Source organism: Crocodylus porosus, unplaced genomic scaffold (assembly GCF_001723895.1).
Source record: "Crocodylus porosus isolate Cpor-Errol unplaced genomic scaffold, CroPor_comp1, whole genome shotgun sequence".
Taxonomy (NCBI): domain Eukaryota; kingdom Metazoa; phylum Chordata; order Crocodylia; family Crocodylidae; genus Crocodylus; species Crocodylus porosus.
In genome coordinates this window covers 6,470,911-6,485,776 of record NW_017728907.1, presented here as the reverse complement: position 1 = coordinate 6,485,776, position 14,866 = coordinate 6,470,911, and the positions used below count along the sequence as shown (strand labels likewise).

The following is a 14,866-nucleotide window of genomic DNA, read 5'->3' as shown; positions in this document are numbered from 1 at the left end:
GATCTTGTGGCTGCCTACAACCTTATCAGGGGCCAGCAGCAAGAACTCGGGGAAAGTCTGTTCACCAGGGCCCCCCTTGGAGTCACCAGGAACAATGGCCACAAGCTGAAGGAGGATAGGTTTAGGTTAGATATTAGGAAGAACTACTTCACGGTATGGGTGGCCAGAGCCTGGAATAGGCTTCCCAGAGAGGTGGTGCTCTCGCCTTCCCTGGAAATCTTCAAGAGGAGACTGGATAGGCACCTAGCTGGGGTCTTACGACCCCTGCCACCCCCACTGCTCCTTCCTGCCCATGGCAGGGGGTTGGACTAGATGATCTGTCTAGGTCTCTTCCGACTCATCAATTCTATGCTAATTCAGATTAAGAAACTGCACATGTTGCACCCCAGCTTCCCTTCCTAGCTATTACTACTTTTCCTTTCTTTAATTTTGAAGGCATTTACTATGTATTTTAATACTTAATTGTTCATATTTATTTAATTTTTAGACTGTAAAACCCCACCTCCTAGAAGAAGAAAAGAAATACTTACAGAAACATGGAACAAGGAATCTTACCCACATGGTACTCGAGCAACTTATGTGTGTCGACCTGGCTACATAAAACTTGGGCGCGTTATATTCCAATGTAATAATGGAATATGGCAACATGCCCCGCCATATGTAGAATGCCAAAGTAAGTATCTATACAAATGTATGCAAACATTCAGCTGCAAGATTTAAAAGCAGTTTTTCCTTGTTCTTGAAATGAATATTTAGAGCAATGCCATGAAGTTCTTACCTGTTTGATTTCCTCTGGAATTTTGACTTTAATGATTCCAAGATTTGTCTTTCAATGTTTAGCTTGGAAGAAAAATTAAGTTTTTGTTTCAAAAAATCTTATAGGGTGGAGGCAGTAACAACTGAAACATTTCCAAGTGAAACATGCTTGGCAACACTTCAAAAAGGAAAACATTCAGCCAAGGGGGGCACGCACATGCCTCTGTGCCATTCCTGCCTGGAATATTTCACAATTCTGCCATCCCCTCTAATACTAGCCAGGGTAGAGTAGCCTGTAGCAGATCTCTTGGTTTCCTCTCCACTCTCCCTTCCCAGAAACTGGAAGCAGAGAGGAGGGAAAATCTGAGAGCTGGAGAGGAGAGAGAAACTGAGTGGAGGGGGGAAGCAGGGGCATTCAAATCTCTGATCTTTTCCTTGGGGGGAGGAGTAGTGGGGATTGGGGCTGGAGGGTCCAGCTCCAGCTCTGGTGGGGCCACCAGGGATCTAGCAAGGAGGACAGGGGGTAAGCTTGGCTCTTGCTGTGGTTCTAGATCTGGCTCTGGCTCTAGCTGTTGACCTGGCACAACTACCATGTGCTGTTTCTATGCAAATATAAGCAAAAGTTAAACACTCCAAAATAGTACTTATTTAAAGAGTTAATATTTTCCAATGTATCATCTACTCCTGAAACATTTCAGAAGGCTTGTTAGGTGTGTACAGCTGCCATTTGAAATATGGCAAAGGCATTTGAAACATTTTAATTATTATGTTTATTCACACCCATAATTACGGCAGGGGTTTATGACCAAGACACTAAAGAAACCAAAGATTTTTAACAATTTTTCAGAATAACCACACGCTGTTCATAACGAACAGTTTAGATTAACATCTACTTTACATTTCTGGGGCTTTAAAGTACCCTAAATTCTTTCAAAATTGTTTTGTTAATGGTGCAACGATAATTTTTTTAGGGTTAATATTTGTAGATTAGGAGCATCAAGAATTAAGATTAGCTCTCTGGGTCACAAAACTCTCCCAGAGTGAACATAGCTAGCACCTTTAGGAAAAGGCCTCAAAAGTCCTTTCCTCTTGAAGTATGCACTATGCTTATTTTCTCCTTTGCCTTTCCTTAAGACCTGGTATCAGCTTTCTTTCTTTAAGAGTGTGCACTTGTGCTTCTTTCTCAGATTGTGCATATGACCAAATATTGTGCATAGAAGGTTTAATAATCTTATAGTCTTAAAGAGAGAATCATAAGTGTAAAGTTATGTGGAATTATGGAAAACCCTGAGTAAATAGTTCATAAACTAGCGAGTCCCTTTTGCTTAAATACATACATGCTTGACCCAAATGAAACCATTCTTAGGAAGTCTTGGGCCCCAGTCTGAAGCCTTGGATTTTACTTGAGGTTCCTGTCAATTCTTTCCAGAATCAAAGTGAATTATCTTAACTAGGTAATTTTCCACAAATAATATTTTTTTAATACTCTTTATGTTGTATCCCTTGCAGGCAAGATGTACCTAGCTAAAATTGAATCAAAGAAGGTTTTGGTTAAATAGTAGAAAGATCTATCTAAATATAAGTATTTTTAAACACTGAAACAGGCTATGTGGGAAAGTTGTGGAATTCCCGTACATGGAGATTTTCAGGACCTGGTTAGAAAAACTTCTGTCAGGAACACTCTGGGTATGCATGATCCTGGCTCAGCAGAAGAATGCACAGAGAAGATGGTCTCTTTAATTATCTTCTGACCCTTCTTTTATATGATATCTGCTTATATAATTTCAAATTCCTAACTTATAGAACCACTATGAAAATTTGTGGGGAAAAAATAAAAATCTTTATTAAAATACTATAGTTAACTATATTTCTAAGGGGGTATGAAGACCCCTTGTAAAAATTCATACCTTCCTCTGGCTCAGGGGAAGCTCCACTCCAGCCAGCCCTTCTCAGGTAGCCCTTCTAGTCTTTCCTGCCATGTCTTTATATTGCTCAGTGTAGAAGTAGCGTGTAGAGAAGGAGCATCTAGTTGACAGGGTTTGTAGCTTTGTCTGTCTGCCTCATATGCTAGCATTGATTTTTCTCTCACTCCATTAAGTCCTCCTGTTTAGAATCACAGGGCATCTTTACCCATGGAGGTGGTGGGAGGGCACTTTAATTAGAGAGACTCCAAGAGCCCACTGGGACCCGAGCTTCAAAATGATGGTGGCACCACTTTAAATCTCGTTCAGTGAGCTTTAGTTAAAGTGCCCTCACTGCCATTTTGAAGTGCAGCAAGGCTGAATACACAAGATGTCGAGGCTGCTGCAGTACACTAATTAGTATGCTCTAGCAGACTTGATTAATCAAGTTTACTCTGATATGTTGCAATTACAGTGCGTCGGAGCAGCACCCCTGCACGTCTACAGGCACTCATACGGTGGGAAACATGTCACTTGACACCTCAAGTGTGCCATCATATATATTTTTTTTTATGGCACCATAAATGGTGAGCAAATAGATGTCCCTACCCTTTGCTGTGCCATGTAAGAGGAAAATCAGTGGCATGATGAAAAGTAGTAAGAGTCTCTGCCGCTTTATTGTGGCAATTGTTGTCTATTAGCTCTGTGATAGGAGAGTAGAGAGACTCTGGTGCCCTGTGCCTCCATGTTGGAACTTGCTTATCCAGACCTACCCCTGGAATCTCCAGGGTCCATCTGGGGAAAAGAAAAAATGAGGGCTTCCCTGCATAGCCAGACCCATCCCTAGAGATCCCTAGTCTCCCAGACCCTCTTCTTGGATCTCTAGGAGTGCCTTTGGGATAGAAGGAAAGTGGGGCTTTCTCTATTTATCCCAAATCACCTCCTAAGATCACATTGCCCCTTATCCCACACTATCAATGGAATCCACGTTGTGGCAGAACTGATCTATTTAATTCAGCAACATCTATTTTTAGGCCTAGAATCATAGAAAAATCAATTTGGAAGGGACCTCTGGACATTATCTAGTACAGCTCCCTGCTCAAGGTTGGATCATCCCTATCCAAGCCACCCCATGCATTTGGAATAAATCTTGTCTAACCTATTACTAAAACTACAAAATCCACCCTGGAGGACACCCCTAGCCTGCTGCAGAAAAAGCAGAGGGAAAATGGTGGTCAGTATCCTGTTGCTGCAAGGGTTGTCAAAATTCACGTGAAAAATTCAAGGGACCATGCCCCAGGCTATAGGTGAAGGCAAAAAAGTCCTACAACCTGTACCAAGCTCAATGTGCTGCGGTACCAAGCCCTGCAACCTGTAGCAAGCTGTACCAACCTGTACAAAGCTGATCACAGGGTAAAATTCCTTCCTGATCCCAAATGTAGCAATCAGTCTGACCCTGAACAGGGGGCTGGAATAATCCACTTCAGGTCAGGATGCTATGCTGTTACTATCTATTGTTAACATGCAGGTCCACTCTTCGACCAGCAAATCCTACTCCAGAGGTGGGCAAAATATGACCCGCAGCCCAGATCTGGCCCACAAGCTCACGGGGCCCCTAAAAAATGTACAAAATTAATACTTCTCTGCCCTTTTTCCTGTCAAAAATGACAGGAATCAAGGGCAGTAGGACCTAGGGAAAGTCCAATAACAAGCCGCCTGGCCCTGCCCCCTCAGCCAGAAACTGCAGCCAGGGCTTCTGGCCTGGAAGTACATGGCTGACCCACACTGGAACCACAGGTAAGTGTGTGTGTGTGGGGGGAGAAGATCAGGGGGACCCTGGGCACAGAAGGAGTGCAGGGGGAAGTGGCTCCTCCCCCACCACATGGCTGGTGCCCCCGCCCCATGCTCAGCTGCTGCAGCTGCTCACAGTCTGCCTGGGACTGCCTGAGCCTGCTCCAGACAGCCTTGTGCGGGCTGCGAGTGGCTACAGCAGGGAGCACCAGCCATGGGGTGGGGGAGAGGCTGTTTTTCCTCCAATGCTCAGCTTTTCCCTGGGCTCCTTCCCCGTGCAGAGAAAAGTGGACTCTTGCCTGCCCCATGGCTGGCACTCCCTGCTGCAGGTCCTCGTGGTGCTCAGGCGCTCAGGCGAAGTACCGAAGGATTGGAAGAAGGCCAGTGTGGTGCCTATCTTCAAGAAAGGGAGGAAAGTAGATCCGGAGAACTACAGGCCTATCAGCCTGAACTCCATCCCTCAGAAGTTCTTGAAGAAAATCATCCAAGAGACCATTAATGACAAACTGGCTGAAGGCAACTTCTTGAGGGATAGCCAGCGTGGGTTTGTTGCAATCTCATCTCCGTCTATGATCGGGTGACATATCACCTGGACAAGGGAGAAGAGACTGACATCAAAGATCTTGACTGTAAAAAGCTTTCCATCTGGTATCCCACAATCATCTCATAGAAAAATAGGCCAACTGCAGCCTCAGCTACATCTCAGCTGGTTGGGGAATTACCTTTGAGGTCAGACCCAGAGAGTGGTAGTTGATGGAAGTCAATCATTGTGGTGCGCTGTGACCAGTGGGGTCCCCCAAGGCTCTGTCCTTGGGCTTATCCTTTTCAACATCTTCATTAATGATGTGGACGTTGGTGTCAGGAGCGGACTGGCCAAGTTTGCTGATGACACCAAACTTTGGGGTAAAGCGTCCACACTCAAGAACAGGATGGTGATCCAGGCTGACCTTGACAGGCTCAGAAAATGGGCAGACAAAAACCTGATGACTTTCAACTCTGAAAAATGCAGGGTCTCCACCTTGGGAATTAAAACCTGCAGCATGCTTATAGACTTGGCAGTGCTACACTTGCTAGCACCATGGCTGAAAGGGACTTGGGGGATCATGATTGACCACAAGATGAATATGAACCACCAATGTGATGTTGTGGCTGGCAAAGTGAACAAAACTCTGGCTTGCATCCATAGATGCTTCTCCAGCAAATCCCAGGATGTCATCCTCCCACTGTACTTGGCCTTGGTGAGGTTCCAGCTGGAGTACTGTATCCAATTCTAGGCTCCACAATTTAAAAAGGATGTGGAGAAGCTTGAGAAAGTTCAGAGGAGAGCCACGTGCATGATCAGAGGGCAGGAAAATAGGCCTTATGATGAGAGGCTGAGATCTATGGGACTCTTCAGCCTGGAAAAGCACAGGCTCAGGGGGGACCTGGTGGCAGCCTATAAGTATATACAGGGTGTACATCAGGATCTGGGGGAACGCTTGTTCATCAAAGCACCCCATGGGATGACAAGGTCAAACAGTCACAAACTTCTCCAAAACCATTTCAGGCTGGACATAAGGAAGCATTTCTTTACTGTCTGAGCCCCCAAGGCCTGGAACAGACTGCTGCCAGAGGTGGTGCAAGCACCTACTCTGGAATCCTTCACGAGTCAATTGGACGTTTATCTTGCTGGGATCCTGTGACCCCAGCTGACTTCCTGCCCCTGGGGCAGGGGGCTGGACTCAATGATCTTCCAAGGTCCCTTCCAGCCCTAATGTCTATGAAATCTATAAAATTTATTTAATAAGTTTACCCATCTTATTTTTTAGCCTTCTGGTATTTATGTAGACACACATATATTTTGTCCTTGCTCAGCTGCCTGTTACTACTCATGGTATTTGCTTGGAACAGTCTGTATTCTGACTTATCCTGACTCTTGTCTATAGTATACTTCTTACTACCCTACTATCCTCTTCAAGATGGTATAAAATTTGAATGATGCTCCCATTTGGGGTTGCATTAATCCAAATAAAAAAATCACATATAAAAAGTGAAGAAGAAGAATAAAACAGTAGTAAGAGAGAAATTCATCGTATACTATTTTCCAAACATTAAAAATGAGAAACCAAGAATCAGAGGAAGTGGTGAGTTTTAGAATTACTTAACTGAGAAGTCAGCATCCTTTTGCCTGTATGGGCAGGGGATTGTGATCCAGCTGTTACTGCAGACCGTCTTTTACCCATTCCCCCTACTGTTAGCAGCCAGCTGCCAGATTTCCAACCCCTCTGCAGGAAGGGAAGCTCAGATGCTGCAGATGCAGAGAAGATGGGCGGTATGGTGCAGCTCCATGACATTGGTGCTCCATGCTGGCTCGAACTCATCAGACCTCTTTGCAGGCCCTAGGTTACTGACACCAGGCTTAAATAAGAATGCATAGAATGACTATGTTCCCTTGGTTAGCAAAAAAGTGCCATTTATCATAAAGGCCCTATTTTCAGCCTGTTTTACTGATTTCTAATCGATAAGAATTAACTTTTCTATATGATAATTAAAATGTTTAAGTGTAATTTATTCAAATTAATTATTTAAATTGAGATGTCCTGTTTGCGATTGAAATCATGCTTAAAATTGGTCATTTAGATCACTATGGCTGCTTACAGATGTTTTAAAAAAAAGAAAAAAATGTACTTTACCGGTAGAAGAAGCTCATGACTTCGACCTGGCTCTTCAGTGTCTGTATAGCTTCGGCACTTAATGGTGCTTTTTGGTGCTTTTATCTAGTAGCTGATTCAATCAGCTATTACATAAAAGTGGCAAAAACCCCCCACTGAAGTTCCTGACTTATACAAATGTTGGGCAAGCTGGGTCCAACTAATGCAATGCCTCTTCTGAGTAGGAGCTAGGCTTGGTGTGGGAGCATGCAAAGTTTAAATCATTGGCATTTTTTTATGTCTGAAAGCATCCTATGTCTATAATGGCGGCATTTTTCAAAAAATCATAGATTTCCTAGTTTTCATAGACATTAGGGCTGGAAGGGACCTTGGAAGATCATCGAGTCCAGCCTCCCACCCGAAGGCAGGAAGTCTGCTGGGGTCACAGGATCCCAGCAAGATAAGCATCCAATTTTTTCTTGAAGGTGTTCAATGTAGGTGCTTGAACCACCTCCAATGGCAGGCTGTTCCAGACCTTGGGGGCTCGGACAGTAAAGAAATTCTTCCTTATGTCTAGCCTGAAACCGTCTTGCAGGAGTTTATAACCGTTCAACCTCGTCATCCCTTGGGGCATTCTGGAGAACAAATGTTCCCCCAGATCCTGGTGGTCACCCTGATAAACTTATAGGTGGCCATCAGATCGCCCCTGAGCCTGCGCTTTTCCAGGCTAAAGAGTCCCATAGCTCTCAGACTATCGTCGTAAGGACTGTTTTCCTGACCTCTGATCATGCACATGACTTTTCTCTGGTCTCTCTCAAACTTCTCCACCTCCTTTTTGAATTGTGGGGCCCAAAACTGGATGCAGTATTCCAGTTGCAGCCTCACCAAAGCTGAATACAAGGGAGGAATGACATTCCGGGATTTGCTTGAGAAGCATCTATGGATGCACGCCAGCGTTTTGGTTGCTTTACTAGCCTCAGCATCGCATTGAAGGCTCATGTTCATCTTGTGGTCAAAAATACTTTGTGAATGCTGAAAATTTCTCAAAATATCCTAAATTACATAGATAAAGTTTCTGTCAGACAGTGAAAATGCCACCTTTCGCATTACTAGATAAAAGTTAAGTACTACTGTACTATGTTTCCCAATTCTTTTTCAGACAAGCCCTGTGGGCATCCTGGAGACATTCCGTTTGGCTCCTTTGACCTTACAGAAGGAACTGAATTTGTATTTGGTGCTCGTGTTGAATACAGATGTGATGATGGGTGAGTTTTCTTAAATATTCAGTATGAAATTAGTATAACATAGATGGTAAGACTTAAGTAGAATAAGTGTCTAGTTAAGCCTTCTCATTGTAGAAATCATATTACATTATTTTAATATTTTGTATAGTTATGAAAAGCAAAGTTGAAAGTGAATCCACTTCATTAAAAAAAGATATTAGAGCTCCATAAAGGCATCAACACTATTCTCTCTATCACATTGTTTTGTTTGTTCATCAGGGGGCACACCTACACTGCACTAAATGCCATAATTGTGGTACATTAAGTTTACTACCTGTAATAACAGGTACTAACTGCACTATAATTGGTGCTACTGTGCAGTAGTACCAGCACAGGTCTTTTGCATGATGCTAACATGCAGTAAACTAATTCTACTGTGCATTAGTGCAGCTTTCGCTATGCCATGCTAATATGCAGTAGAATTGGTTTAGTGAGCTTCTAGCATCTCATGTAGATGCACTCAGAGACAACCAAATTTATGTTCAGAAGAGGACCGCATTTAATTTGCCTGAAACTAAGTGGGCTACAGCTGACTTATTTAATATGGAGATTTATGATACAGAACTAGATGTTTGTGTATTCAGTGATGAATCTTGAGTTAGTAAACCAGAAAAATCATTTGTAATGCAATCATTGCATTCTGGAATCATTTGTTTCTACACTAATGCAAACAGGCAAGGATTTCTTTGGGTGATATATATATATTTTATTAGATCAACTGTGTACTTAGGATAGAGTTAAACAAGCTTTCAAATGCAAACCATCCTTCATCATATCTGACCAGAACCACTTTCTACATTAATGAAATGCTGCTGAAAAAGTCATTGGGTCACTCTGATACTTAATGTTTCAGAGGTCAGCATATTAGTCCTCTGACCCACAGCCCATTATTTCTGTTATACAAGAATATCAGAGAGAAATTTTTCAAATAAGAACTTTTTAGGAGATTCTGTAATTCTGTTCATCGTTTATTTTTACTCAGTTTACTAAGCCTGGAGCTAGCAGGCCTCTATCAATGGATATGCACAGGTGCTATATTTAGGTTGTCATAACTACAGTTAGATTAACCTAAATGCCCATCTGTGCAGACATTTTGGGGAGTTAAATTGGGTGAAAAAAAATTGTGAGCTTGATCTAAATTAGTTTAACTGAGGAAGTAAACTAACTTTTATATTGGGAATGAGCTAAACCACTCTCTCAAACACCTGTAAATGTTTGGAGCACAGCCCTAGTGCAGGGAAAACCCAAGTGCTTGCCCCAGACCTGAGCTGTGTTCTTCCTATGTGCCCTCACCCCCCAGCCCTGAGTAGGTTATTTTGAAGTCTACCCTTCCCCCACTGCTGGATGGACTACTCCTGCACATGGAACAACCAACCACCCCTCCAAATTCTCCACCCCAGCAATGTCCTGTCAACTCCCCATCCTGGACCAGCCAACCCCCATGCAACCCCCCATGCAGACCCAATCACACCTACTGTACCCTGAGTTACTTATTCCGGTTTCCCTACGTGGCTCCTGGGGCTGGTGAGTGCCTGTGCATGCTGCTTCCGGTCTATGTTCACATGGCTTAGTAAGCCACACGAATGTAGACAAGGTGCAGCAAATGATTATACACACCCAATGAGGTTGTACTAGTACCTCTCCTAGATGCCATGATGAATAAGAAGATTAACAAAAACTGAGAAGAAGCTGGGGAAAAAGAATCATTTCTTTTTTAGAAGGACATTGTGGGTTAATCTGTATTAGAGCAGAAGGAAATTACTTGTACTGTTTGGGTGATAACAGCATAATGATTCTTCTGCATTTTAGAATTATTCACTCTGCTTTCTTTCATTTGTTAAGGTACCGGATGCTAAGTCAAAGATATGTCCGTGAGTGTCTGGCAGATGGGTGGAGCAATGATTTGCCTCACTGTGAAGGTAAGTGGAATGCAATACTTAATCCTTTGTCAAGCTGACTAGTAGCTAGTCTGCCAGAAACTGTTCAGGAACAAACAGATGCCTTTACTTACATTGCAGTTGTACCTGACTTAATATGCAGTCTCACTAGTTTCAGTATGAATACTCATGGTGTAAGCTACTATTTAACAAGATCTAGGATGGTATAATCCCTTAATGTTGTTCTTAGGGTCTGCATTAAAAGGGTAAAACAAGGTAAGACAGAGCATGGATTTACAGCATGATAGCTTCTCTATGGCAGCTACCTGCCTGCCTGACTACATGCTTCAATTCTGTAGTAAGTATGAAGTAGCTTATTCCATTGTTACTGGACACAGCTACACAAGGAATTTACTGTGAAGGTGACCATTTAGCTGCACAGTTTCATCATCTACACATGTACCCCTATTAGCCTAGAGTATTAACAAGAACTATCCTGCTATGAAGTAAAAAACTCTGCAGCAGCATACATGTAGATGCTGAAGGGGCTGGCTGGGACATAAGGGTGATTCAATGTGGGGGTTGCCTGCCGGCCCCCATACTGAAGCTCCTTCATGCCCCAGCCAGCCCCTCTGCAGCATATTGAGCCAGGGGGAACAGCCGGGCTGGCAGACTGATTTTTTTCCCCCCACCTGCCAGTCCCCTGCCAGCTCGGTCTGCTTTAACCTGGCTCCACATGCTGAGTATGAATAAACTGTGGAGCTTATTGCTCCAGCGTTAATTGCTCTTGGGTGAACATTCAAATAGTATGCCTGGGAGCAATAAACTCCAGAAAAATATGCTCCACAGTTTATTAATGTGCCATAATTGAGTGTGTAGAAGTGACCACTGCAAGGTAAGTTACCTCACGCTTACCAAGGGATGAACTTGTGTCCAGTTACACAGGAGGTGACATATTTTACAACAAACATATTTTAAACCACATTAACTTAAAGCCATCCCACTTGATATTTTTTCTTAATTTGTCTCTTTAAAGTTATAATGCCAATATGGTAGCTATTCTTCAATAAAAACAATTCACAAGACTCCATAATGCATTGTAATGTTACTATGATTTAAGGCAATAAGAGAAAATATTACTCATTTTTGTTAACATCAAGAAGTCGACAGTAGAGGAAATTAGGGACGCAAGTCTATCATTCAGGCATGTGTAAAATCCTCCAAATCCCTGATAAACTCTGACCTGACTCTGTAGATGCCCAGTGGAGTCCTATTGATGGGCCAGTTATCAAAGCAAACCAGGACTAGGTATTTCTGGTAAACTGTAATCCCAACAGTTTGATATGTAATGTATTTTTGGGTGGGAAGGGCTGGAAAAATGGAGGGTCACCTTCAAGCCCCAGTTTCAATTAATAGTTCATTGCTACAGGGTGGAACAACTTTAATAGGAGAGACTGAGAGAAACCCAGCTCAGGATCTCCAGTAGTTGGTGGTGAGAAGTGGGAGACCTGTCTTCAGATCTCTGCCCCAAATATAATTTAGTGATTCCACACCTATCAGGAAAGCGTTGTAACCACATATTTAATTATAGTAGTATGGAGGTCTGTTTGGATACTCTTAAAAAAGGACTGAGGCTTCATGGCTGAGAATAAGGGTGATGTTACAGGTTACCTTTAAGCCATCATAAAAACACTTAAAATGGTAGCACTCATCCATTAAAGCGTGTTAACCATGCTAAAAACCACATAAACATTTTAAAGATATGTCAATTTAAAAGAAGGTTATTTCTGATCTGTTTTGCCCAGGTCATTCCAGGGTATTATTAGTTTGCTCCAGGGAGATAAAATGCTGTATTTGATTCTTCCAGCATCCCAGGATGCACCATTCCCCACTCTTCATACTCCTTTGCTCCATGGGCAAACTTTCAACCTCCTTGAACTTTACCACCCAGGGGATGGCTCTAGCCCCAAGCCAACACCCGCTCCTGCCCCAAAGATGTGGGACGCCTGACTAGTCCTAGTGCCTCAGTGCAGCTTACTAGTTTGGGGCTTGCTCTAGCACCCCTGTACATTCAATTGGCTTGTACAAGGGGATCAGTTAAAAAACCAATTAACTACTAATGAGCACAGGGAACTGGCTTTTAGTGTTGGGCAACCATCTCTCTCCCCACACACCTGCTTCTCCCCAAAGCTGTGAGCCACTGAACTCTGGCTCAGCTTCTCCTCCCCCATGGTATTCATTTGCATTGAATCATTTCATTTGAAATGGTTCTGTCAGCACTTACTCAACCCATGCAGGATGCTCACTGTGTCCCAGCTCTGATCTACTGTGGCAAGCATGCAGAGAGCCCCTTGACCAAATCCCAATTCAGTGAAGTATGTGCACGATTTTGGTCTTTCTTATTATTCTTTTTCTTTCACTCCTTCTCTTTACTTGTCCCCTCTGCCTATTCACTTCAAACAGGCTTCTCCCCACCTAGTCATAGCTCCCAGCTGGCTTCTGCTGGCTGTGGATTGAGGGAAGCCATATGGTGGTTTCTCCACCCCGACCTTTATGCCACCACCTCCTCTCTTCTCCCATCCCAGAGGAGGGATAGAGTCCTGGCTCCTGTCCATGCCCCTCCTCATTAGACCCTCTAGTGGCAAGTCACAGTTCTGCAGGTCTGGTATTAAGCCTCTACCCAGTGCTTCCCAATCTTTTCCTCAGCACAACCCCATTTATGACTCCATTTCCTCAGCATGACCTCTCACTCCTGACCCACAGCCTCCCAGCCCTGCTGGTGCCAACAACTCCCCACCCACATCCCCTTGGCCCTACCAGTGTCCCTCTCTCTCCACCCACTGTCCCCTATGATCCCAGCCCTGTTAGTGCCCCTCACTCATAACCCATGGCCTCCTGCCCTCCCAAGCCTGTCATAGGAGGCTTCCAACTGCTAGGGCTGTGGAACCAAGGCCATGGCCCACAGCCTCCTGCCACCCCTTTCCCTTCAGCTCCTGAGCCCTGGATACTGCCCATAGGAGGTGGCAGTTGCTATGGCTGGAGTGAAGCACAGGGTGCAGCTCCCCTAACCCTGCTGCCTCCCCCACATATGTGGCACAGGCAGAGTGGAGCCCTTGGCAGGGGCAGAGTGGAGCCCTTGAGAGGAGGTAAATGCTTCCTGCTGCCTTCCACCCCATAGCCTCCACAGCCCTGTCGGGGAACAGGGCCCCAAGGTCATGGTGGGCTGAGCGGTTTGGAACAAACAGACGGGATTAGCGGCGAGGAGTCTGAGCAGTATGAGACGTGCGGTTTCAAAACAAATGGGTTTTATTTATTTACGCCACTGATGGTGGTGTAGCGTAGGCAGGAGGCTTGCTTGTTCAGTTACAGTATGAGTTGGAAATGAACAACAAAGGGGTCTGTTGGTCCACGGGGTTCTCGAGCTGAGCCCTTGCTTCTAGCCCGGAGGCTAGGTGCGGCTGCCCAACTCAATAGTCCCAGGACTGGTCAACAGCTCATGTATCGGGAGAACAAACAACGAACTAACAAACTGTAACACAATGAAAGAAGTCCAACGTGGATGAGAAGATCAATGGAGGTGCCGAGGTCAGTGCCGAAAGATGCGACGGTGCCATGGTCAATGGTCGAAGTAGGTTGGGTCAGTCAGGATCGTGGTCAGTAGTCGATGCCAGAGATCAGTTTGGTAGCCAGAGAATCAATACAAAGACGAAGTCAAGACGACTTGCGAAGCGGCAACAGTGAAAAGACAAGTAGGGCTAAAGCCCTCCTGAAGAGCAGTCCCTGTCAAGACAGCCTCTGCTTTCAGAACGGATCGCTCTCCCCATGAGACAGTCTCTGCCAAGGCAGTCTCTGCTCTCTGGGTCGAGTGTGGTCCCTCTCTCCCCGCCTGGGCGGGGGCTTCCAAGCCTTTTAAGACAACTAGGTAGCCAATCAGGTTGCTTTGTTTATAGAAATTTCTAGTCTCCTTATGTCATATTCTTCAGAGCTGAGCATGTGCACAGTAACAAGAGTTTGACTGACAAGCCAGAGGTTGTACAGGGGGCATATGCTGGGCATGCTTGTAATTTTCCATGGGCTTGTCTGTGCATGTTCAAACTTAACCCTGTGTTACCCAGCATACATTCAAAATTTGGTCTGGACAAGCCCAAAGGGCAGGACCTGTCATGAGGGGGTGGGGAGGCTTAGTGCCACTTCCAGGGGCCCAACACCAGCTGCACTGCCATAGCTAGGCATCCCCTGCCTGCCTGACAGCAGCAGCAGTAGTGGCACGGAGTTGTACATGGTGGTGTAGCTGGTGTGGGGATCCCAGCAGTGGTACTGAGCCTCCCTGCCTTGCTCTCCCACAGAGGCCCAAGGGGGAGAGCAGCAGGGTGGGAAGTCTTGAGATTGCAACCCACATCTGCTGTACTGCCCATCTGCTCTGTGACCTCATTTTTTATCATTGCAACTGCAAATGGGGTCATGACGCAAAGCTTGGAACTATTCCTTTAACCTGTGATTGCTCTGAAACTGTTTTAACTTTCATAGTTTCACAGTTAGTAGGGTTGGAAGGGACCTGAGCAGATCATCAAGTCCGACCCCCTGCCATGGCAGGAAAGAGTACTGGAGTCAAATGACCCCAGCAGGGT

The 14,866-nt window shown here is 44.7% G+C and overlaps 1 protein-coding gene across 1 annotated transcript in view; it reads left to right on the top strand.

Annotated features, from left to right (window-relative positions):
- Positions 1 to 14,866, top strand: part of CFH (complement factor H) — a 72,272-nt gene that overhangs the window by 11,416 nt on the left and 45,990 nt on the right. The window contains exons 2-4 of the mRNA XM_019530570.1: positions 488 to 673; positions 8,238 to 8,343; positions 10,204 to 10,280. Coding sequence (XP_019386115.1) covers positions 488 to 673; positions 8,238 to 8,343; positions 10,204 to 10,280 — 369 coding nt within the window. The remainder of the gene's footprint in view (positions 1 to 487; positions 674 to 8,237; positions 8,344 to 10,203; positions 10,281 to 14,866) is intronic.